This window comes from Lepidochelys kempii, chromosome 27 (genome assembly GCF_965140265.1).
Source record: "Lepidochelys kempii isolate rLepKem1 chromosome 27, rLepKem1.hap2, whole genome shotgun sequence".
Lineage (NCBI taxonomy): Eukaryota > Metazoa > Chordata > Testudines > Cheloniidae > Lepidochelys > Lepidochelys kempii.
The window spans coordinates 8926740-8952813 of NC_133282.1; the positions used below are offsets into that span (position 1 = coordinate 8926740).

At 49.8% G+C, this 26074-nt stretch overlaps 1 protein-coding gene across 2 annotated transcripts in view; it reads left to right on the plus strand.

The window, feature by feature from the left end:
• The first annotated feature begins 309 nt into the window (after positions 1-309).
• The window catches only part of LOC140903899 (corticotropin-releasing factor receptor 1), a 124473-nt gene continuing 98708 nt past the window's right edge, over positions 310-26074 (plus strand). For both annotated transcript variants that reach the window (XM_073325842.1, XM_073325843.1), the window contains exon 1: positions 310-1094. In XM_073325842.1, coding sequence (XP_073181943.1) covers positions 1059-1094 — 36 coding nt within the window. In that variant the 5' untranslated portion in view covers positions 310-1058. The remainder of the gene's footprint in view (positions 1095-26074) is intronic.

Consider the following 26074-nt stretch of genomic DNA (forward strand, 5'->3'; position numbering starts at 1 on the left):
TTGGGCGGCGGGGGGGAAGAGTCCGACAGCGTTGGGCTGCTGGGACTGTCCTAAAATCCCCTGCCCAGCTTCATCTCCTTCAGCAGCGCCGGAGGAGGGGGGGAAGGCGCCAGGCCGCAGTACCGTCCCAGAAACACCAGAGGCGGCTGCTGACACAGGCGTGGATCCCAGCCCCGCTGGCTGGTGGCAGGCGGCAGAGAGCCACCCCCACCCGGGGACAGCTCCACCCCCCACCCCCCAGCCTTTGTCCCGCTCGCTGCAGCACCCCCCCCCCCCCCAGCAGCCTGCTGCCCCCCTCCTCCGGCGTGCGCCCTGCGCCCCAGCCTGCCTGGTGCGCTCCAGCCGGGCTCCTCTCCCTGGGGCGCACGGTCCATGCCTTGGAGAGCTGCCCAGTGCCATGTCCGGCCGCGCCGTGCGCCCCACAGGCTCCGCGCCTGCAACGCTGCAGGAGTGAGTTAAAAATACCCAGGATCCTGCCTCCTCCCCCGGCTTCAGGCTCCCCCCTGCAGCCGATGCGCCGGGCTCAAGCCTCTGCAGCACCAGCCTCGCTGCTGGCATCCGCCGGCTGAACTCCTGCGGCAGGAGCCGGGACTGGCGAGGGTTTAGGGAGCCGCTGTCTCGGGCGGGCTTCCAGGCAGCCGGCTGCAGAGAATCGGGTCCTCCCCTTTGCTGGGCAGGTTGGAAGTAACTGTTGCAAAGGGCGGGGGAGTGGAAAGGCGAGGGGGAGGGCTGTGGAGGAGGAGGAGAGAAGCTGGTGGGAGGATGGCGAGGAGAGAGCTGTAACCCAGCCCCATCCGAACAGGGGAGCTGGAAGGTGGCAATCCAGGAGCCGGAGCGGAGCAAGATTATAAAAGGAGGACACAGGCTAGAGCAGAGGGACAGTGCCTGCTCCCAGAGACCTTGCTCCCCAGGGTGGGAAACCTTGGCTTCCTCCCAACTCCTTCTCCTTGACAAGAGCATCTGAAAACAGCCCAGCGCCTTGCTCCCAGCCAGCAGAAGGGCTCCCCCTCAAAGCATGCCTGGGACAGCTGGGACAGATAGGAATTAAAAGCCCCAGGATGGTGCTGTGGACATGTCCTCATATCCTCCTTCAGGTAAGAGCCACTCCAGTTCTCCTGCTGGGTTTGTCAGCCCTGTCCCCTGCCCCAGAGATAAGGTCCCCTTGGGATGTCATATCCCTTGATTGGGGAGTGAAGGGAACAGTGAAAATCTGTGCTGGGAATCCTTCTGCTGCGTGACACTGTGGTTGGGGAGAGTGGCTATATTTCTGTTTATAAATAGAAGCACCATGAAAAGAGAAATCGGTGCACATAGCAGATGAACTTCCAGCCTGGAAGCAGAGAGAAGTGGAGGAGCTACATGGAGGTAGTTTCTGCCTGGCTTTCCTTTCACGCAGATTAGAAAACCCAATCTCAGTATTGCTAGCTGGGCACCCGCAAGGAAATGGGCTTAAAGGACACACTCTGGTGTCATAGAGAGTGAGCCGGCAATGAGAGAGTGTCAGCCCATCTTTCCTCCAAGCAAATCCTCTGGCATGATGCTCCACACCTCTCTTGCTTCATTTCCTAGTAAAACCATCTGCTCACCAGTTTCCTTAAACTGCAGGAGAGGAAAGTCCCCCTCTGCCTTGGCTGGGATGAAGCAGGCATGGCAAATACATGTCATGCCCTCCCCACCTGAGTTTTGAAATAAACATTCTTTTCAAAAAAATATACTTTTTTCCAAAAAAAATTGCTCTGAATAAAGCGGTAGCCGCCTTTCATTTTTCAGAGGCGAAGAAAATGCAAAATTCAGCTGCTCGGGAAATGACATTTCTTTTTCTCCCATGAAAATGTTCCAGGTTTCATTGAGAAACCAAAGACTTACAAACTGAACATTCTTCCGTTGCCAAATGGGAAGAGGGGGAATTGTTTTTCGATGAGCATCTGAACGTTTTTCACAAAACCGGACATGTGGGTTGAAAAATGCCAGCTTTTTCTTGACAAAAAATGTATTGACAGAAATGTGTTTGACCAGCTCTATGCAAAACGCTGCATTAATGGCAGTAAAGTCCGCATCCTTCAAATGACAGTCAGCAAATGCAGAGGTTCAAGTTCGATCATCCCTTTTAGCACAGTGGTCGTTTGCATGCTGTGTGTCTGTGTGTTAGGTTATACTGCACCTTGTACAACAGGAACAGTGAGAAGTCTTTAGATACTCATTTTAAGCAGAAAAACTAGGAGTCAAAAGTGCCAACAGTTGCTAATAATTGTTCATAAGTATTAATAGGCTGTTGGAAGCTTCTGTCTTGAATGACCTGAGTTTCTGTTGTTTTAACTGTACAACCGTACTACGGCATGAACAGAGTGTTCTGTAGTGAAATTCTGTGATGGTCTTGCTTATGAAAATAATGGGAAATATTGCCTGTTTCGAGTTAGCATTTAAATGGTCCTCTATACTTTCACTGTCTTTGATCACAAAAATAGCTGAACCTTTCCGCCATCATTCTTTCCAAGCACAACTCACCCTTGGGCAGAGATCAGTTCTGCAGAATTCCATCCCAAATGATTTTAGAAATTATGATCAGTTCACGAAGTGGGGTAGAGGGATGAGAACGGAAGTAATTGAGCAGCCTTAGCGACTGTGGGTTCGAGCTGTCCTAGTATATAATGTGTGTGTAAAATAATCAGTAATATACCAGACTCACCATAATAAATGTACATGTCAACGCACCTCATAGGGTCATGGAACTGCAGGGCTGGAAGGGACCTCAAGAAGTCATCAGGTCCAGCCCCTGTGCTGAGGCAGGACCAAGTAAACCTCGCCCATCCCTAGACCATCAGGCACTTTGCTTCCTTCCCCAGACCTGAAGAAGAGCTGTGCGTAGCTCGGAAGCAAGTCCTTTCCACCAACAGAAGTTGGTCCAACCTCTCCCACCTTTTCTCTGTCATATCCTGGGACCAACATGGCTACAACAACACTGCAAACTAGAGCATCCTTGCCAGGTATTTGTCCAAGCAGTTCTTTAAAACCTCCAAAGACGGGATTTCAAAACCTCCCTTGGAAGCCAATTCCAGAGCTTAAATATCCATATAGTTAGAAAGTTTTTCCTAATATCTGACCTAAATCTCCCTCACTAGGGCCCTGGTTTAGATGGTTATCTGAACTAACATACAGTGTACTCACCTCTGATGGATCACACTATGCCCCATAGCTCCCTTCCCACACAAATACTTTCCTCTCAGCACCGCCCATCAGTTCCTCCCAAGTGGGGCCTCTCTGGGGAAAGGCTGGTGGCTTCCTACCATCCTCTGTCTATGTAGAATAGATGAACTGTTCTCCAGTGTCTTCAGGCCTCTGTGTTGCTCAAGCTCTGGGCAGTCTTTGCAGGGCTTGGGAGAACTCAGAGTCCCTCCTACGTGGCAACAGAGTGGAACAGAGATGCTCCGAGTGGCTCAAAAGTCAACCAGGTCCCCTAAGCCAATGAGACAGTATGGCTTCTGCTAACTCTGTTGACCCCCCAAGTGAGTTCAACCAATCAGGGAACCAGAACCAATGTCAAGTGATTTACGTGACCAATCACAACCATGCAACCCAGCCTGAAAGAAATCAACCTAAAAAGAAATACGAGTCAATTAAACTTAAAAAAAAAAATAGAAAATTAAACCCCTCCTCCAAGCAGAGTTTTTGCTCCAAAAAGAGAGAACTGCCAGAGATGCCATGAAATCCACTAGGGACTTCGCTATTGGTATCCTTTTTGCGCAGATCCTATGGTGATAGGTGGCAGTAAAAAATCCAGAAAGAGATGTGAAAATTTGCTGCAAAAAGTTCACCCTTATCCTACAAGTGATTAAAAAACCCAGAACTGTTCATGTGACATTTTGTCAGGAAATGTTGACATTTCATACAATTACTGCAATTTCCAAATTGTTTTATCAGCCACAAAATTGACATGTTTTGATGGGAAGGGAGGGGGGGGAAAGAAACCTTTTGCTGCAAATCTTTTGCCCAGCTCTAATAATAGTAATAATGAAATACAAAATTCAGACACCTCTGCTCAAAAGCCCAAGGGAACTGTGTGTGTGTGTGTGAACTAATCACCTGCATCATTTCATGTCTCCAGCGAACGAGATAATAGTGCAATGAGTACTGAGAGTAGTTGTTCCATTGCTATCAGATGGATGTGCAGAAACACAATCTGGGAAGCCAATGGGAAAATCAGAAACCCTGCGTAGAGTCCCTGCATATGTTACGGAGATCCATTGGAAGGTTTGCGCCCTAAAAGCCTCTCCTGAGCGGCTCGTCTTGAGTGAAGAGATAGGGCAGTTATGCATCACCAGCATTTTTTTCAGCAAGTCTAGGGAAAGACTGAATCTAGCAGACAAAGGAATAATGAGATCCAGTGGTTGGAAGCTGACACGAGGCAAATCCAGACTCAAAGCAAGGCCCAAATTCCTAACAGTGAGCACAATTAACCGTTGAGACACCTTAACTAAGGACAAGGTGGATTCTCCATCATGTGAAGTCGTTACATCAAAGCTGGATGTCCTCCTAAAACATACGCGTTAGTTCACCTGCAAGTTATGGACCGCATGTTGGAATCACTGCGAGTGGTTCTCTGGCCCCTGTGATGCAGAACGTCAGGCTGGGTGATCACAGCTGTCCTTTCTGGCCTTAAAAACCTATGAATTCATGCCCTCCCAGTCCCTGCGGGGTCAGCCTCAGGCACTTTGTACAGAGCACATCCGCTCTGAGCATCTAGCCCACTTTGAGTCTCTCTCTTTGAAACGCTGCAACACTAAAAAGACCTTCGATAAACTGTGACTGAATCCTCCTTGGAAGCTTATTTCTGTGCAGTGAAAGGTTGCCCTGGATTTGGGGCTGGCTCCTTTCCCTTAGAATCAGAATTCTGCCTTCATTTATGTACATACTGATTTTTGGACTAGGGAAAAGCCAGTGACTGTGAAAATAACAGAAATTAAGCTACAAACAGGCTGGGAAGGGGAGCTGCTGTGAGAACCAGAGCAGTTTTCAGTTTATCGATAGGTTCATTGGAGTGACAGTGACTAGAGAGGAGACTGAGGGTATGTCTACACTATGAAATCAGGTCGAATTTATAGAAGTCAGTTTTTTAGAAATCGGTTTTATATATTCAAGTGTGTGTGTCCCCACAGAAAATGCTCTAAATGCATTAAGTGCATTAACTCTGCAGAGTGCTTCCACAGTACTGAGGTTAGCGTCGACTTCCGGAGCATTGCACTGTGGGTAGCTATCCCTCAGTTCCCGCAATCTCCGCTGCCCATTGGAATTCTGGGTTGAGATCCCAATGCCTGATGGGGCTAAAACATTGTCGCGGGTGGTTCTGGGTACATATCGTCAGGCCCCCGTTCCCTCCCTCCCTCCGTGAAAGCAAGGGCAGACAATCGTTTCACGCCCTTTTTCCTGAGTTACCTGTGCAGACGCCATACCACGGCAAGCATGGAGCCCGCTCAGGTAACCATCACAGTATGTCTCCTGGGTGCTGGCAGACACAGTACTGCATTGCTACACAGTAGCAGCAACCCATTGCCTTCTGGCAGCAGACGGTGCAATATGACTGGTAGCCGTCGTCGTCATGTCCGAGGTGCTCCTGGCCGCATCGGCCGGGAGCGCCTGGACAGACATGGGCACAGGGACTAAGTTTGGAGTGACTTGACCAGGTCATTCTCTTTAGTCCTGCAGTCAGTCCTATTGAACTGTCTTATGGTGAGCAGGCAGGCAATACGGATTGCTAGCAGTCATACTGTACCATCTTTTGCCGGGCAGGCAAGAGATGGGGATGGCTAGCAGTCGTATTGCACCGTCTTCTGCCGAGCAGCCATGAGATGTGGATGGCTTGCAGTCCTTCTGCACCGTCTGCTACTAGCCAAAGATGTAAAAGATAGACGGAGTGGATCAAAACAAGAAATAGACCAGATTTGTTTTGTACTCATTTGCTTTCCCCCCCTCCCCTGTCTAGGGGCCTCATTCCTCTAGATCACACTGCAGTCACTCACAGAGAAGGTGCAGCGAGGTAAATCTAGCCATGTATCAATCAGAGGCCAGACTAACCTCATTGTTCCAATAAGAACAATAACTTAGGCGCACCATTTCTTATTGGAACCCTCTGTGAAGTCCTGCCTGAAATACTCCTTGATGTAAAGCCACCCCCTTTGTTGATTTTAGCTCCCTGAAGCCAACCCTGTAAGCCATGTCGTCAGTCGCCCCTCCCTGCGTCAGAACAACAGCAGACAATCGTTCCGTGCCTTTTTTCTGTGCAAACGCCATACCAAGGCAAGCAAAGAGGCCGCTCAGCTCATTTTGACAATTAGGAGCACATTAAACACCACACACATTATCCAGCAGTATATGCAGCACCAGAACCTGGAAAAGCGATACCGGGCGAGGAGGCGACGTCAGTGCGATCACATGAGTGATCAGGACATGGACACAGATTTCTCTGAAAGCATGGGCCCTGACAATGCATGCATCATGGTGCTAATGGGGCAGGTTCATGCGGTGGAACGCCGATTCTGGGCTCGGGAAACAAGCACAGACTGGTGGGACCGCATAGTGTTGTGGGTCTGGGACGATTCCCAGTGGCTGCGAAACTTTCGCATGCGTAGGGGCACTTTCATGGAACTTTGTGACTTGCTTTCCCCTGCCCTGAAGCGCATGAATACCAAGATGAGAGCAGCCCTCACAGTTGACAAGAGAGTGGCAATAGCCCTGTGGAAGCTTGCAACACCAGACAGCTACCGGTCAGTTGGGAATCAATTTGGAGTGGGCAAATCTACTGTGGGGGCTGCTGTGATGCAAGTAGCCCATGCAATCAAAGATCTGCTGATATCAAGGGTAGTGACCCTGGGAAATGTGCAGGTCATAGTGGATGGCTTTGCTGCAATGGGATTCCCTAACTGTGGTGGGGCCATAGACGGAACCCATATACCTATCTTGGCACCGGAGCACCAAGCCGGCGAGTACATAAACCGCAAGGGGTATTTTTCAATAGTGCTGCAAGCTCTGGTGGATCACAAGGGACGTTTCACCAACATCAGTGTGGGATGGCCGGGAACGGTACATGACACTCACATCTTCAGGAACTCTGGTCTGTTTCAAAAGCTGCAGGAAGGGACTTTATTCCCAGACCAGAAAATAACTGTTGGGGACGTTGAAATGCCTATATGTATCCTTGGGGACCCAGCCTACCCCTTAATGCCATGGCTCATGAAGCCGTACACAGGCAGCCTGGACAGTAGTCAGGAGCTGTTCAACTACAGGCTGAGCAAGTGCAGAATGGTGGTAGAATGTGCATTTGGACGTTTAAAGGCGCGCTGGCGCAGTTTACTGACTCGCTTAGACCTCAGCGAAACCAATATTCCCACTGTTATTACTTCTTGCTGTGTGCTCCACAATATCTGTGAGAGTAAGGGGGAGACGTTTATGGCAGGGTGGGAGGTTAAGGCAAATCGCCTGGCGGCTGGTTACGCGCAGCCAGACACCAGGGTGGTTAGAAGAGCACAGGAGGGCACGGTACACATCAGAGAAGCTTTGAAAACCAGTTTCATGACTGGCCAGGCTACGGTGTGAAAGTTCTCTTTGTTTCTCCTTGATGAAACCCCCCGCCCCTTGGTTCACTCTACTTCCCTGCAAGCTAACCACCCTCCCCTCCTCCCTTTAATCATTGCTTGCAGAGGCAATAAAGTCATTGTTGCTTCACATTCATACATTCTTTATTCATTCATCACACAAATAGGGGGATGACTACCAAGGTAGCCCAGGAGGGGTGGTGGAGGAGGGAAGGAAAATGCCACACAACACTTTAAAAGTTTACAACTTTAAAATTTATTGAATGCCAGCCTTCTTTTTTTTGGGCAATCCTCTGTGGCGGAGTGGCTGGTTGGCCGGTGGCCCCCCCACCGCGTTCTTGGGCATCTGGGTGTGGAGGCTATGGAACTTGGGGAGGAGGGCGGTTGGTTACACAGGGGCTGTAGTGGCAGTCTGTGCTCCAGCTGCCTTTGCTGCAGCTCAAACATACACTGGAGCATACTGGTTTGGTTCTCCAGCAGCTTCAGCATTGAATCCTGCCTCCTCTCATCATGCTGCCGCCACATTTGAGCTTCAGCCCTGTCTTCAGCCCTCCACTTACTCTCTTCAGCCTGCCACCTCTCCTCCCGGTCATTTTGTGCTTTCCTGCACTCTGACAGTATTTGCCTCCACGCATTTGTCTGTGCTCTGTCAGTGTGGGAGGACAGCATGAGGTCGGAGAACATTTCATCACGAGTGCATTTTTTTTTCTTTCTAATCTTCACTAGCCTCTGGGAAGGAGAAGATCCTGTGATCATTGAAACACATGCAGCTGGTGGAGAAAAAAAAGGGACAGCAGTATTTAAAAAGACACATTTTATAAAACAGTGGCTACACTCTTTCAGGGTAAACCTTGCTGTTAACATTACATACATAGCACATGTGCTTTCGTTACAAGGTCGCATTTTGCCACCCCCTACCACGTGGCTACCCCCTCAACCCTCCCCCCTCCCCGTGGCTAACAGCGGGGAACATTTCTGTTCAGCCACAGGTAAGCAGCCCAGCAGGAACGCGCTCCTCTGAGTGTCCCCTGAAGAAAAGCTCCCTATTTCAACCAGGTGACCATGAATGATATCTCACTCTGCTGAGGATAACACAGAGAGATAAAGAACGGATGTTGTTTGAACGCCAGCAAACATACACTGCAATGCTTTGTTGTACAATGATTCCTGAGTACGTGTTACTGGCCTGGAGTGGTAAAGTGTCCTATCATGGAGGACGCAATAAGGCTGCCCTCCCCAGAAACCTTTTGCAAAGGCTTTGGGAGTACATCCAGGAGAGCCGCGAATGCCAGGGCAAAGTAATCCTTTCACATGCTTGCTTTTAAACCATGTATAGTATTTTAAAAGGTACACTCACCGGAGGTCCCTTCTCCGCCTGCCGGGTCCAGGAAGCAGCCTTGGGTGGGTTCGGGGGTACTGGCTCCAGGTCCAGGGTGAGAAACAGTTCCTGGCTGTCGGGAAAACCGGTTTCTCCGCTTGCTTGCTGTGAGCTATCTACAACCTCATCATCATCATCATCTTCTTCGTCCCCCAAACCTGCTTCCGTGTTGCCTCCATCTCCATTGAAGGAGTCAAACAGCACGGCTGGGGTAGTGGTGGCTGAACCCCCTAAAATGGCTTGCAGCTCATCATAGAAGAGGCATGTTTGGGGCTCTGACCCGGAGGGGCCATTCGCCTCTCTGGTTTTCTGGTAGGCTTGCCTCAGCTCCTTAAGTTTCACGCAGCACTGCTTCGGGTCCCTGTTATGGCCTCTGTCCTTCATGCCCTGGGAGATTTTGACAAAGGTTTTGGCATTTCAAAAACTGGAACGGAGTTCTGATAGCACGGATTCCTCTCCCCATACAGCAATCAGATCCCGTACCTCCCGTTCAGTCCATGCTGGAGCTCTTTTGCGATTCTGGGACTCCATCATGGTCACCTCTGCTGATGAGCTCTGCATAGTCACCTGCAGCTTGCCATGCTGGCCAAACAGGAAATGAGATTAAAAAGTTCGCAGTTCTTTTCCTGTCTACCTGGCCAGTGCATCTGAGTTGAGAGTGCTGTCCAGAGCAGTCACAATGGAGCAAGCTGGGATAACTCCCGGAGGCCAATACCGTCGAATTGTGTCCACAGTACCCCAAATTCGACCCGGCAAGGCCGATTTAAGTGCTAATCCACTTGTCAGGGGTGGAGTAAGGAAATCGATTTTAAGAGCCCTTTAAGTCGAAATAAAGGGCTTCATCGTGTGGACGGGTGCATGTTTACATCGATTTAACACTGCTAAATTCGACCTAAAGTCCTAGTGTAGACCAGGGCTGATCAGGCTTTGTCTATACTACGAAATTAGGTCAAATGTATAGAAGTCGGTTTTGTAGAAAGCGTTTTTACACAGTCGATTGTGTGTGTCCCCACACAAATGCTCTAAGTGCATGTAGTCAGCGGAGTGTGTCCACAGGACCGAGGCAACCGTCGACTTCCAGAGCGTTGCACTGTGGGTGGCTATCCCACAGTTCCCACAGTCTCCACCGCCCATTGGAATTCTGGATAGAAATCCCAGTGCCTGATGGGGCTAAAACATTGTCGCGGGTGGTTCTGGGTACATATTGTCAGGCCTCCTTTCCTTCCTTCCGTGAAAGCAAGGGCAGACAATCGTTCTGCGCCTTTTTTCTTGAGTTACCTGTGCAGATGCCATACCACGGCAAGCATGGAGCCTGCTCAGCTCACCGTCACCGTACGTCTCCTGGGTGCTGGCAGATGTGGTACTGCATTGCTACACAGCAGCAAATTGCCTTTTGGCAGCAGACAGTGCAGTATGACTGGTAGCCAGTCCTGGGTGCTCTTTTAACTGACCTCAATGAGGTCAGGGGCGCCCTGGCAAACATGGGAGTGACTCAGCCAGGTCATTTCCCTTTTAAGTTTCATCTCATGGCGATTGAGTCCTACCGGCAGTGCACTGTCTTTTAATCAGCAGCCAGCAGAAGATGATGGCCAGCCGTCATACGGCACCGTCTTCTGCCGAGCCCAGGAGATGACGATGGCTAGCGGTCGTGCTGCACAGTCTGCTGCCAGCAAGATGTATAAAGATAGATGAAGTGGCTCAAAACAAGAAATAGACCAGATTTGTGTTGTATTCATTTTCTCCTCCCTCCCTCCGTGAAATCAACGGCCTGCTAAACCCAGTTTTGAGTTCTCTTCGTGAGGTTTTGAGTTCTATCCTTGAGGGGGCCATTCTGTTTCTCGCAAAACCACCCCCTTTGTTGATTTTAATTCCCTTTAAGCCAACCCTGAAAGCCATGTTGTCAGTCACTCCTCCCTCCGCCAGAGCAACGGCCGACAATCGTTTCGCGCCCTTTTCCCTGGATTGCCCGAGCAGGAGCAGATGCCGTAGCACTGCCAGCATGGAGCCCGTTCAGCTCACCCCAGCAGTTATGACCATTGTAAACACTTCGCGCATTATCGTGCAGTGTATGCAGAACCAGCACCTGAAAAACCAGGCGAGGAGGTGACGGCAGCGTGGTGATGAGGACATGGACACACTTTTCTCTAAAACCGCGTTCCCCTGCAATTTGGAGATCATGGTGTTAATGGGGCAGGTTCATGCCGTGGAACGCCGATTCTGGGCCTGGGAAACAAGCACAGAATGATGGGACCGCATAGTGCTGCACGATTCCCAGTGGCTCCGAAACTTTCGCATGTGTAAGGTCACTTTCATGGAACTTTGTGACTTGCTTTCCCCTGCCCTGAAGCGCAAGAATACCAAGATGAGAACAGCCCTCACAGTTCACAAGAGAGTGGCAATAGACCTGTGGAAGCTTGCAACGCCAGACAGCTACCGGTCAGTCGGGAATCAATTTGGAGTGGGCAAATCTACTGTGGGGGCTGCTGTGATGCAAGTAGCCAACGCAATCATTGAGCTGCTGCTATCAAAGGTAGTGACTCTGGGAAATGTGCAGGTCATAGTGGATGGCTTTGCTGCAATGGGATTCCCTAACTGTGGAGGGGCCATAGACGGAACCCATATCCCTATCTTGGGACCAGACCACCAGGGCAGCCAGTACATAAACCGCAAGGGGTACTTTTCAATGGTGCTGCAAGCACTGGTGGATCACAAGGAACGTTTCACCAACATCAACGTGGGAGGGCCGCGAAAGGTTCATGATGCTCGCGTCTTCAGGAGCTCTGGTAAATGTAAGGGGGAGACGTTTATGGCAGGATGGGTGGTTGATGCAAATCGCCTGGCTGCTGAATACGCGCAGCCAGACACCAGGGTAGTTAGAAGAGCACAGCAGGAAGCGGTGCGCATCAGAGAAGCTTTGAAAACCAGTTTCATGACTGGCCAGGGTACTGTGTGACACTTCTGTTTGTTTCTCTTGATGAAAACCTGCCCCCTTGGTTGACTCTAATTCCCTGTAAGCCACCCGCCCTCCCGCCTTTGATCACAGCTTGCTTGCAAAGGAAATAAAGTCACAATTATTTAAAAAACATGTATTCTCTATTAATTGATTATAAAAATAGGGAGATAACTCACAAGGTAGCCCAGGTGGGGTGTGGGAGGAGGGTAGGAGGGAAGGAAAATGCCACTTTAAAACTTGTTGAATGCCAGCCTTCTATTGCTTGGGCTGTCCACTGGGGTGGAGTGGTCGGGTGCCCAGAGCCTCCCACTGCGCGTTCTTGGGCGTCTGGGTGAGGAGGCTATGGAACCTGGGGAGGAGGGAGGGCAGTTAAACAGGGGCTGCAGTGGCAGTCTGTGATCCTGCTGCCATTCATGAACCTCCACCAGACCCCGGAGCATGTCCGTTTGATCCCGCAGTAGCTCCAGCATTTCCTCATGCCTCCTCTGATCTTCCTGACTCCACCTCTTCTCACGTTCATCGGCCACCATCCTGTACTCTGCGATTGTGTCCCTCCACACAGCTCTGTCAATGCCGGACGACTGCCTGAGCTCAGAGACCATTTCATCGCGGGTGCGTTTTTTTTGCCACCTTATCTGAGATAGCCTTTGGGACGGAGGAGGGAGGCTTGAAACATTTGCAGCTGCTGGAGGAAAAAAAAGGGAGTGAAGTATTTTAAAAGATACATTTTACAGAACAATGGCTATACTCTTTCACGGTGAACAACACTATCACATTACATAGCACATTTGATTTTGGTACAAGGTCGCATTTTGCATCTTATATTGAGTGCCTGCGGCTTTGGTGTTAGAGATCACACATGCAGGGCCGGGCAACAGAATTTGGCTTGCAGGCAGCCATGGTAAGCCATAGTCTTTTGGCTTCTGCAACCTTCATAACAGCAGCGCCCTCCTCTCCCATACCAAGCAAAGCCCATTGAGTTGGCCATTTAGTGCTGCAGTTTTCCTGTTAACGTGCAGCAGCAGAAACCAAACTAACCCCCTCCCCCCATCCAATTATCTGGGATGATTGCTTTACCCCTCTCCCCACCGCATGGCTGGCATCAGGGAAGATCCCTGCTAGCCAAATGCAAACAGCTCAGCGCCAATGCCCCCCCCTCCCACCGCATAACTAACTGCGGGGAGGATTTCTTTACAGCCACAGGCAAACAGCCCAGTAGGAACGGGCACCTCTGAATGTCCCCTTAATCAAATTTCCCTATTTCAACCAGGTTACCTTGAATGATATCACTCTCCTGAGGATAACACAAAGAGATAAAGAACGGATGTTGCTTGAATGCCAGCAAACACCGGGACCATATGCTGCCAGGCTTTGTCATGCAATGATATCAGATTACTTGCTACTAGCATGGCATGGTAAAGTGTCCTACCATGGAGGACGGAATAAGGCTGCTCTCCCCAGAAACCTTCTACAAAGGCTTTTAGAGTACCTCCAGGAAAGCTTCATGGAGATGTCTCTGGAGGATTTCCGCTCCATCCCCAGACACGTTAACAGACTTTTCCAGTAGCAGTACTGGCCATGAATGCATCCCAAGTCCTCAGGGCTACTTAACCATTAAAAAACGCTTGCTTTTATAACATGTATTATATTTAAAAAGGTACACTCACCAGAGATCCCTTCTCTGACGTCGTTGGGTTGGGAGGGTATTTCAGTCAGGGTGAGAAAAAGATCCTGGCTATCGGGAAGAACGGTGTGCTGTCTGCTCTCCCCAAGCTCGTCCTCCTCCTCCTCATGTTCCCCATCTGCAAAATCCTCAGCCATGGCAGAGAGTACCCCATCATCGGAGTCCACGGACAGGGGTGGGGTAGTGGTGGCGGCCCCCCATAGAATTGCATGCAGCTCAGCGTAGAAGCGGCATGTCTGGGGCTCTGTCCCGGAGCGTTCGTTTGATTCTTTGGTTTTCTGGTACGCTTGTCTGAGCCCCTTAAGTTTCACGCGGCACTGTGTAGCCTCTGTCCCTCATGGCCTCAGAGATTTTTTGAAATGTTTTGGCATTTCGTCTTTCGGAACATAGTTCTGATAGCATGGATTCCTCTCCCCATACAGCGATCAGATCCAGTACCTCCCATTGGGTCCATGCTGGAGCTCTTTTGCGATTCTGGGACTGCATGGTCACCTGTGCTGATGAGCTCTGCATGGTCACCTGTGCTGATGAGCTCGCCTGGCCAAACAGGAAATGAGATTCAAAAGTTCCCAGGGTTTTTCCTGTACACCTGGCCAGTGCATTCGAGTTCAGAGTGCTGTCCAGAGTGGTCACAATGGTGCACTGTGGGATAGCTCCTGGAGGCCAATACCTTTGAATTGTGTCCACACTAACCCTAATTCGAAACAGTGATGTCGATTTCAGCGCTAATCCCCTCGTTGGGGAGGAGTACAGAAATTGGTTTTAAGAGCCCTTTATGTCGAAAAAATGGCTTCGTTGTGTGGACGGGTGCAGGGTTAATTCAGATTTAACGCTGCTAAATCCGACATAAACTCGTAGTGTAAACCAGGCCTTAGCACATCAAGGGCCATGCATTAAGCTACAGGTTTAACCAGAAACACAGGACTGGATCTATGCACTGATCTGGACCTCAGGACCCTATTAGCCAGACCCCTGGCAGCCATTAATCCTACGTATGGTCTGGTTCGGAAAGGCACAGCTAACACCATGCCGTAACCATAGGACTGTGGCTAAGGCTGCTGGAGTTTGTGGGCCCAGCTTAGATACAGCTGATTTAAAAATGGGTAAAATATTGCTGAAATGGCAGTGCGTGAGATCAAACCGCATGGGGTGATGTCAGGTTGGAGGGAGGGAGGGGGACGGGAAATCACTGAACAAGCTTGAGCCCTGGTGTGTGCAAAAATAATTGATAAGGACCGGAAACGTTTACTGTCCTGTTTTATTTAGGGGCACTGTATCTTGGGAACCCCTTGGCCAAATGGCCTCAAATTTGTGTCACTAAAACTACCCTGGCCCCTGATGAAGCATGGAAACTTTGGGGACAAGCTGAGCATGCATGTGGACTTTAGGGCACTTAGTGGGTAAACAGCAAACTCCTGAGCAGGAGTGGAGCCACTGCCCCACTCTGCTCACTTAACCCTATATATATCACTCCTGGGCACTCCTTCCTCCCTTGAATATGCCAGGGAATGACCAACTGAAATGTAATACAGCAGCAGCCCCGGCAGGCCTTTCACTCTGCTTGTTCTCAGGGGCTCTCTCAGCCAGGGCCCCTGCTGACTTGCAAAGCCCAGGGCAGTTGTTGTGCATCTGGGGCCATGAAAGGAAGTCTCCCGGCCTTCAGCTTGGCAGCCCCACCTAGGCAACTGGGAGTCACCCTGGCATGCACCGCCGGTCAGGTCCGTCTGCCTTCGATTGGCTGGTGAAAATCCTTGCTGTGCAAAGGCAGCGCGGCAGATCCCTGGGATCTAGATGGAACTGAGAGCAAGTGAGATGGTGCTGTTGTGTCTGTGTCACTCCTCCCCCCCGATTTTGGTCTGTTATCGTCTGAGGGGTTTGCAACAGGCTCCTTAAATGGCGCTGTACCTGCCAGGCTAAAGTCTGAGTCCTCTTCCGTAGCATTGCAGCTCACCGGGTCAAGAGGCAGGACATGGACTGTAGCGAAGCAAAGCCCTTGGGCCTCAGCCTCACTTTATGGCATCACTGACTTGGTTAACTTTTCACACGGCTGTTGCAAAGGGATAAGTGAAGACACCAGGCATGAGGGAGTGGGAATCCACCCTGCTAGCAAGGAATGAGGGATGCCCTGCAATCAGGAATTGCAGAGGTGTGTGATCCTAGACAGTGCAAGGGGGAAGGGGAGTTAACCAAGAAGGTTCGATCGCAGGGTAGGAAATGACTTTGATTCTCCAGGCAGGTACAGTCTCTGGTTTAGGGCTGGGTTTTGATTGGTTTGATTCATTCCACAGGCTGCATTAGCCTGGCTGGGAGCTAGAAAGCACCCGAGTCTGTCCGTGTCCAGCCAGCCTCAATACAGGATCCCTTTGATGGTTATTACTGCAAAGCCAGACGCTACAAGCTGTTTGTGAACCATTCACTGCAAGTGTTTGCCCTTCACTCTAAGCTGTGTGGCCCATCCCTTGATAATAACTGCCAGCTGTTCTACAGCAGTTTTCATGAGTAGATTTCAAATGGGGAAACTGAGGCACAGGAATGGGTGGTGCCTCGCTCCAGGTCACCTACCAAACCAGTGTCAGGGCTGGGAATGGAACCCCAGTCTCCCAATGCCCGAGGAAGATGCATCATTTCTTTCTCTGTTTTGACGAACAATCCTTTATGGGTGACTTCTGCTTCCCCCTAAAAACAAATTGTGTTGACTCCCGAATGCTACATCATGATTAAAAGTGCCTAGGCCATCGTTGGCTGGGCACCTGCACGCGAGAAGTGAGCTGATATTGGGGAGGCATCGTCAGAGCCACGTCTGACAGCGAAGGGACCAAACTCTTTGCAGAGAACTTCCCACTCGCCCTTCCAGCAGTGAAAAGACCTCACTTGGAGTATTGCATCCAGTTTTGGTCCCCTCACTACAGAAAGATGTGGACAAATTACAGAAAGTCCAGCGAAGGGAACAAAAATTATCAGGGGCTGGGGCACATGACTTATGAGGAGAGGCTGAGGGAACTGGAGTTATTTAGTCTGCAGAAGAGAAGAGAGAGGGGGGATTTGATAGCAGCCTTCAACTACCTGAAGGGGGGTTCCAAAAAGGATGGAGCTCGGCTGTTCTCAGTGGTAGCAGGTGACAGAACAAGGAGCAATGGTCTCAAGTTGCAGTGGGGGAGGTCTAGGTTGGATATTAGGAAACCCTATTTCACTAGGAGGGTGGTGAAGCACTGGAATGGGTTACCTATGGAGGTGGTGGAATCTCCATCCTTAGAGGTTTTTAAGGCTTGGCTTGACAAAGCCCTGGCTGGGATGATTTAGTTGGGGATTGGTCCTGCTTTGAGCAGGGGGTTGGACTAGATGACCTCCAGAGGTCTCTTCCAACCCTAATCTTCTATGATTCTATTAAACTGCCCTCCGTCTCCCAGTGCTTGTCACTGACACCCCACAAGGCGCTGCCGAGAACACAGACACTAATGCAGCTGCCCGGCATGTCTTTGTTCTGAAACGCATGGAATAGTTTGCTTAATAAAGCTTAGCGGCTCGCTCTCCAATTTCAGCCCCGTTGAGAGGGGGAAACCTGAGCTCCATCTCCCATTGCTAATTAGGCAGCTGCCCGTCCATCTTTCTGCTCCGAAGCTGTTGCAGGCCTTCCTGTCATACCGCTCAGATCTTGTCCGAGCTGGAAAATGCCTGCACATTTGCAGCCCTGGGAGCTGGTGTTGGACGTGGACATTAATTAATTAGTTAATGGCTCTGGAACACTTTGGAGATGGAGCAACACTCAGTGTTAATCATGATGAATGAGGATTTCACAGTTAGGTCACTGGCGGGTCAGGGGTGGGCTGACACACCCCATGTCTCCACATCCACCGCTCACACACCTCTTAGCAGCAGTCACCGCCAGGGCTCTCCTCCGAGCTGCTTCGTGCTAACAAGTGCTGACAGTTTATCTCTCAACCCGCCTTTCTCCAGCAGGGAGGAGACCAGCCCACAAAGCATGTGGTCAAGGCCAGATTCTTCTCTGAGGCTTGGGAGGAACTGGAAAAGTGACACAAAATCAGAGATGCATGCCAACCTTGACCAGGCTGGGATGTGTCCTACCCAGGAATGGTCTGCCCAGAGTGAAGAGGCTGGGTTTAGTGTGCGTGGGTTCAGGGTGGGGCTAGTGGACCTGTGATATCCCGGGGATCAGACCAGATGATCTGTGCTCCCTTCCAGCCTTAAACTCCATGAGGGGGACAGTGCCAGAGAGTGTGTTGCACAGAGGACTTTATAAAACCCAACAGCGGTCACCATGGAAGCCCTGACTTCTAGCTGGCAGAAGGGCCTGATCCTGATGTCGCATCGGAGGGCGTAAAAGAGGAGTAAGTAACTCTACTGCAGCCAGTGGATTTACACTGCGGGGAGGTGGTGACATGAGACCAGATAGCGCACCTCAGGTGGGGTTGTTTCGGGTTTTATTTAGTTCTGAAGTCCGTGTGGGTCTGTCTACAATTCAGTTAGACTCCTGCTGCTGGCCCGTGCCAGCTGACTTGGGCTCGGGTTAAGGGGATGTTTAATATGCCGTGTAGCCCAAGCTCTGGGACCCTCCCCCTTGCAGGTCCTAGAGCCCAGGCTCCAGTAGGAGCCCAGAAGTCTACACTGCAGTGAAACAGTTCCTTAGCCCAAGCCCTGCAAGCCCAAGTCACTTGGCATGGGCCAACCGCAGGTCTTCCATTGCAGTGTAGACAGACTCTGTGACTCATGCACCCGCAATGCAGCTCTCTCTCCCCCTCTAGTGGCCACATGGAGCATTATGTTTCTACTGCTGCCTCTGCGCTAACCAGAGTGGACCCTTTTAGTCCAGGCACTAGAGCCTGTAGGACTGATCCAGGGTTCAGTCCTTGCTCTGGACGGTGGCCCAGGGGTGCCGCATTACATAAACATTCCCCTTCTCCAGCAAGGAAGAGCTGATGTCCAGTGAATGGAGAGGCTTTGAAATTCACAGGCCCCTCTTGTACAGCAGAGCCCAGAGTCCTGGCTGGAGGCTCTCGGTGTCAAGAACAAAGCTCAAAGGCTGGTGTGTTATCCAGCTGGCCAGGCGGTGCAAATTCTAGAAATTGCGCGCCCACTTCAGATCCATTTTACACAGGAAGTTTGTATCGGATTAAAGATGAACGCAAATAGCCCAGTGGTGTGTAGCGGAATTGGGGCGTATACTTTTAAACGGTGCGTGACTCCTCTTGTGCTGCTGGAGGTGCTGTCTGTCAGTCCCCAGGTAAAAGTGAGGTCCTGGCCGGTTATATTCATTGAAGAGCCCCTGGCACTTTTAATAAGAAACAAGGTGTTAGCCCTGGTGTCTTGACTAAAATGCGCTTCCCTAAAATCTCCCTTTATACTTTCAATTGGATTTGCCCCTCTTCTTCTTCACTTCCAGTCCTACTCTGTTCTGTAGTGCTGTTAAACAGCAGCCACATTCCACCCCAGAGATGGCTGCATTCCAGCTTGACTCTAGGAGACAGAAATGGCTGTAAATCCTTGACACTGGGATAACTTCCCTGTGGACCAGGGACTTCGGCTCCCTTGTGGGGAGGATGTTTTATCCCAGGGCTCTGCCTCTCTGTCTTAAGCTGGATCCCTCGAGGCAGGATAGATGAGATATTCATTTATAGGTGCCCCTGCTTTGAAACCATGACACATCTAGCTGGTGGATTGACCCAGCCTAGATATTACATTCCTCCCATTTGTAACCCTCCAGCTAGCTAGCTAGACAGGCCAGGGCTGTCCCTTTGAAAAATGGAGTGGGTTGTCTCCCACCTCCCACTTCCGAAGTGCCATCACTTATTTTTAGACAGGAGACAATGAGCTTTTCCGATTAAATCCGGGCAGCGGCAGCAGCCATCAGATAGCATCCAGGTGGATTCAGCCTACACAGTCGATATTAATATCAACCCTGTTCTCAGAGCCAATGTTCAGGTTATTAGGTCCGGCACTTTGGGGGCAGGGAGGTAGTGGTATGTCCTTCTTGAGTGTCAAGCAGCTGTGGCTTTAATGGGAGTCCCAGGCTCCACTCCCCCCAAACCCACTGGCTTGGAAAGGTATCCTGGAGACAAACGGAGAAAAAGAAAAAGGAAATCAATTGCTAGGGCAAATCAGCTCAGCTCACACAGGGAAATCTCCCAGCCTCTGGCCAAAATGCCAGACCCACCTTTCCGGAAAGTCTGCTACCCCAGTATTCAGAGGCACTTTCCCTTTTTGCTGGGGACCTGAACTTGCCACTCCAGGCCGTGCTGGAGGAAGCCACCGTGTTGCAAAAGAAGCTGCCGTGCAGAATTGGCAAACGCACTTCCGTAAGTGGTGACATCTCCATGGTGGGCAGACCGATCCCTTTACGTGCTGCTTTTGGATAGGAAGACTGAGACTTTGGGTAAAAGCGCCAGAAATGCTGAAGTGCCTGTAAAAACAATGATGAGTCCTTGTGGACCCTTAGAGACTAACAAATTTATTTTTATTATTTATTTCCCTCTGTTAATATTCATCCCTTCTTGTCATCTGTTGAGAATAGGCCACTTCCACCTTAATTGAATAGGCCTCATTAGCACTGACCCCACCCCCCCACCCTTGGTAAAACAGGAGGAACATCTGAGCCCCAGCTTGGGGAAACCAGGGCAGGAACCAGGGCTAGAGGGGGCCTTGCTGGCTGCTGGCTCCAGTAAGGCTGCTGAGTAAACGCCATTCTAACCCTCTGCTCCCGACTCCCAGTCTGCAATTGCCCGTGGCTGGGCCTACATTTTCCAAAGTTACTAGTGAGTCTGGGGGTTTCTATTCTGTTCTGTCCAGATTCTTGTCCCACGCTCATCACCGCAGTATCTGAGCACCTCCCAGGAGACGGGCCTGACCTCTGTCATGCGTTTGTTCTTATCCTAAAAGTGCGTGCAGGGGAGGGTCTCATTTTGATAGGAGGTTTTTAATTATTTTTAGGGGGTGGAAAGTCTTCAGCGTACAGGGGCCCAACAGGAGACTCCTCGAAGGGGGCCAGACTTTAAGAGAGGGCAGAACATGTAGCACCCTGAAAATCAGACCCCTTTTAAAGGAGCCCCCAACCTGAAGCCCCCAGGACCACTAGCCACTTTGGATAGCATGGGCCTCAGTCTCTGCCCAGCAGTGAAGTGGATCTGCCATCCTGGAGCATGAGAAGAGAAAGGACACTTTGCCCTCTGAGAAATATTCTTGCCATTTATTCGCCATCGCCAAAGCCAAAGCAGTGAAGGGCTGAACACTGCAATTGAAGGAAACAAGCCCTCAGGACGGAGCCTGGCACAGCCTTCCCCTGGAGGAAACTGGCTTTGATGTGACTGAGCTAGGAATGTTTGGCTTGGAACGGGATCCCAGAGGCTGAAGGTTATGGCAGGCCTGGTGTGCCACACAGGAGCTAAGTCTGATACAAAGAGAGGCAGGGGTCCAGTGGGATGGACTGAAGATGGTGACAGTAGTGGGATCATTGGGAGAGGACAGCGAGTGTTCTGAGCCGTGCTGGGAGAAGGAGGTTGCATGCACTGGGGCAGCAGGGACTTTTGCAGTTGTGCCAAAAGCTGTACGAATTTTAAAAAAATAGCTGGGTCAGGAGACAGGGACTGAGATGGCCAGAGCTACCCTTCTCTGCCAGCAACTCACAGACTGGTAGCATGGTTCCCTAGCTGACGAAATAACTCCCAGTGCTGGAGGTATGGTGTGAGTGACCAGGCTCGGGCCAAATACTGGCAGCATTCCCTAGCCCCGCTGTAGTGGGAGCAATTCAGAGATTCAGACATTCCAAGGCCAGAAGGGAGCACTGTGATCATCTAGTCTGATCTCCTGCGTAACACAGGCCAAAGACCTGCCCCGAAATAATTCTGAGAGCAGGACTGCTAGAGAAACAGCCCATCTTGCTTTAAAAAATTGTCAGTCATGGAGAATCCCCCACAACCCTTGTTAATTGTTCCAATGGTTAATTACTCTCACCGTTAACAAATTACACCTTATTTCCAGTCTGAATTATACTCGCTTCAGCTTCCAGCATTGAATAGGGTGATACTTTTCTCTGCTAGATTGAATAGCCCATTATTAAATACTTGTTCCCCCATACAATACTTATGGGCTGTGATCACATCATCCCTCCCTTGGCCTTCTCTTTGTTAATTGTGTTCTTTGAGTCTATCACTATAAAGCAGGTTTTCTAAAGCTCTGAATCATTCTTGTGGCTCTTCTCTGAACCCTCTCCAATTTATCCTTTCGAACTGGGGGCACCTGAACTGGACACAGGATTCCAGCATCAGCTGCACCAGTGCCAAATATACAAGATTGCCCCATTTATGGCTTCAAGGGTCGCATTAGCTCCTTTGGCCACAGAGTCACACTGGGAGCTCACGTCCGGCTGATCATCCACCAAATCTTTTTCAGTCAGTTCTTCCCAGAATAGAGTTCCCCCATCCTGAACATTCTTTGTTCCTAGCTACAAACATTTGTTTATTTGCCCCCAGTTTACCAGGCAATCCAGATCGCTCTGATTCTGTGTCCTGTCTTCTTCGATATTTACCACTCTCCCAATTTTTGTGTCATCTGCAAACTTTATCAGTGATGATTTTATGGTTTTTTCCCGGTCATTGATAAAAATGTTAAATAACCTAGGCCCAGGAACTGATCCCTGTGAGACCCCCCTAGAAACAGATCCATTTGATGATGATTCTCCACTGATGGTTTCATTCTGAGTCCTCTCAGTTAGCCAGTTTTTAATCCTTTTAACGTGTGCCAGGTTAATTTTATATTGTTCTAGTTTCTTAATCAAAGTATCGAGTGGTACCAATTCCAACACCTTACAGAAGTCTGTGTGTATTACGCCAACACTGTTACCTCTATCAATCAAACTGATAATCTCATCAAAAAAAGATATCAAGTTAGTTTGAGAGGATCTATTTTCTATAAACCCATGCTGATTTGCATTAATTGCATTATCCTCCTTTAATTCTTTATTAACCGAGTCCCCAATCAACTGCAGCATTATCTTGCCCTGGATTGATGTCAGGCTGACAGGCCTATAATTACCCAGGACAGACTTGATGGAAAGGAGAGTCAGCCAGAGCATCAGGATTGTAATAAAAGTTTGGAGCCTTTCCCATCGGTGGCCTGGTAGAACAGCCAGTAACAGTAGTCTTGCACATGCCTCGGGCACTTTTCATCCTGAAGGGACCCTGAGAATTTAGAGTGACACACAAACCAGAGTTGGGGAGTGCCTCATCCGCCTCTGGGGTGGAACATCTGGCAGCATCACAACCCGGAACCAGAATTTAGGGCAAGAAGCAAATAGACAGATCCTTGGTGCTTATCATACACAGCATTTTGTTAGAGCACTTTATAGGCATTAATTACCTATCCTAATTAGCAACCTTCTGAGGGAGACAAATAATTATCACCCTGGTTATACAGGTGGGTAAACTGAGGCACAGATAGTCAAATTCTGTTCTGGTTAGTGCAGCTGCACCTGGGATGATTTGACCCAGTGACTTCCCTAAGGTCACACAGTGACCTTACTAGGAATAAAACCCAGGAGTCCCTTCTCTATCCACTAAACTCCCCTGCCTGATCTATGAATAGAACCCAGGAGTTCTGACTCTGGTTCCCTGCTTTAACCACTAGTCCCTTCTCCCATCCCAGACCTAAGAACAGAACCTAGGAGTCCTGACTCCCCTGCTCTAAGCACTAAACCCTTCCACTCCCTCATTTTAACACTAGGCAAACCCATGCTGGGGGCTCCCAACGGAACATGACTTAAGAACACATGTCCTTGGACAACCCCCTTCATCGCAAGTGACTGAGGACTGAGCCCATGCTGGCTTGCAATTAGCAGAGCCCGCCGCTGAATGTCCTGCAGCGCGCGGCAAGGGAGGGCTTGCTAAATGAGCTTTCCGGGCCATTTCTGCCCAATTATTTCTTTTCATCAGAGGGAGGCGGTTTTATTCCAGGGACCTGGAGCTCAAATCTCATCATAACAACACACGACAATACATCAGGATGTAACACTGCACCTGAAGAAATCAGAGGCGTTGCCTCTCTCCACCAGTGGCTGCAGTCGAAGTACAGCGCTTGCCTGGCATCTTGCTTTAACACCTGCCTGGTGACTAAGGCCAGAATTCTCCCAGGGGCCCATAAATAAGGCTAGGGAGGACAGAGGAGTCAGTGGCAGAAGGGCTAGCCTGTGTGTTAGGAGACCTGGGTTTCACTCCCGCTGTGCTACATACTCTCTGTCTGACTGTGGGCGGGTGATTTTTATTCCAGAATAATTACTCCATTTTGGAAGCACACTAATCACTTCAGAATAAAAGTGACTTTTACTCCAGATTAGAGCATCCACACAGGTAAACTGTGCCAGAATAGCTCATGCTACAAGAGCAATTCTGGTTGATTTCCCCATCAGACAAGTCCTTGGCCTGTGCTTTGTACATCCATCAACTTTAACCAGGTTTGTGACTGTCTATAGATCAAAGACCTACTTGATGGAAGCCATTAACAGCTTCCAGCATAACAATGTAGTAAAAGTCTGTGATTTTATTAGCAAGAGTATTTATTATTTGTCTTCCATAAGGTAACAGGGTTTGAACGTAAAGACAGGTTTGCACGCTTTCTCGGCTCCGTGGTACCTGCAACTGCTAAGGCTGAAAGGAAGATGATAATTATGGTGCCATTGCTAAATAGGGTCAGAGCAGGTTGCAATGTGTTTCCTGGGGCTGTGGTGGGTCAGAGCAGGTTGCAATGTGATTCCTGGGGCTGTGGTGGGTCAAAGCAGGTTGCAATGTGATTCCTGGGCTGTGGTGTGTCAGAGCAGGTTGCAATGTGATTCCTGGGGCTGTGGTGGGTCAGAGCAGGTTGCAAAGTGATTCCTGGGGCTGTGGTGGGTCAGAGCAGGTTGCAATGTGTTTCCTGGGGCTGTGGTGTCTTCACTGAGCATGAGTTGGGAGCGATTGCGTTGGAGAGGGTGTTGTGCATTGCTGTGATAGAAAGTCAGGATGGCAGTGGGCTAACTCTTGCACACTGCTATTGTGTTGGGTTGGAATGGCCCCTTACTTTGGGTTTTCCTTGCTTTCAGGGTATGTCTACACGTCAGTCAGGGGGTGTGATTGCAGCTCATGTAGATTTACCTGACCTAGCTGGGATCTCGCTAGTTTGGGTGCCAATAGCAGTGAAGCTGCAGCAGCATGGGTTTCAGCACAGGCTATACAAGCCCACCCAGGCTCCTGGCTATTTTGCTTGGACGGCTAGCTTGAACTGAAGGCCATGCAGCCACAGCTTCGCTGCTATTGATACCTGGGCTCGCTAGAGCGAAGCTAGCTTAGGTATGGCAATATCATAGAATCATAGAAGGTCAGTGTTGGAAGGGACCTCAGGAGGTCATCTAGTCCAACCCCCTGCTCAAAGCAGGACCAATCCCCAATTTTTGCCCCAGATCCCTAAATGGCCCCCTCAAGGATTGAACTCACAACCTTGGGTTTAGCAGGCCAATGCTCAAACCACTGAGCTATCCCTCCCCCCAATATGCTGAAATCACAGCTCCAGCTGCAGTATGGACAGACCCTTAGAGTATGCATTTTGAGCAAATACACCTGAGCAACCTTAGTTTTCATTCTGGTGCCTAGGAAAGTTGTGCACAAATTTTTTTTGTGGGAGGAGGGGCAGAATAAATATGATACATTTAAAAAACCTCCAGCCTCATTTTCATTTACATTAAGGCCACTTTATATGGTTCTGGGTATGGAGAGGGCTCTTAAAGTGAGTGTGAATGTAATGTATGTTCACTGAAGGCTCCTTCAGCAAATCGGTTTCCTGGCTCTGTGCCTCAGTTTCCCCACCTGTAAAATGGGGATAATCATACTGACCTCCTTTGAAAAGGGCTCTGAGAGCTACTGATGAAAAATGCTATAAAAATGCCAGCTATTAATTAATTATTAGTGTAGATGAGAATCAGCCCCTTAGTGGAGCAAAGGGAGTTTATTGTACAGTCTCACGCAGAATAATAAATAATAAATAACAATAATAATACTCATAGATAGCTCTGGGCCTGGGTCTCCGAGAGTCAGGCCTCTCTAACAACCGGAGCAGAATTTGTAGGAAGCAGAATTTGCATGAGCTTCACAACCCTCATTGTGACCTGAATGTGGGAATGGCTCTGTGCTGAAGCAGGCAGGGGGGTTAGGAATTAGATGTACTGGACCAAATTCATACCAGGAGCAATTCCTCTGGCTCCAGGGGCATTACATTGGGGATGGATTTGGCTCTGAGCAGCTCATTGGGCCAGGATCGGGTGCCTTTGTGCACAGTTCTCACCCAGGGAGAGCTGACACAAGGGAAGGTCCCTGAGGCCCCATCAGGAAGCTGGGACAATGTGACCAAAGCAAACCTGAGTTCTTCCTAGGAAATACTGTGGTCTCTTCCAAGCCTAATATTCTATAATTCTATGTACGTGAGATCAGAATCACCCGCTG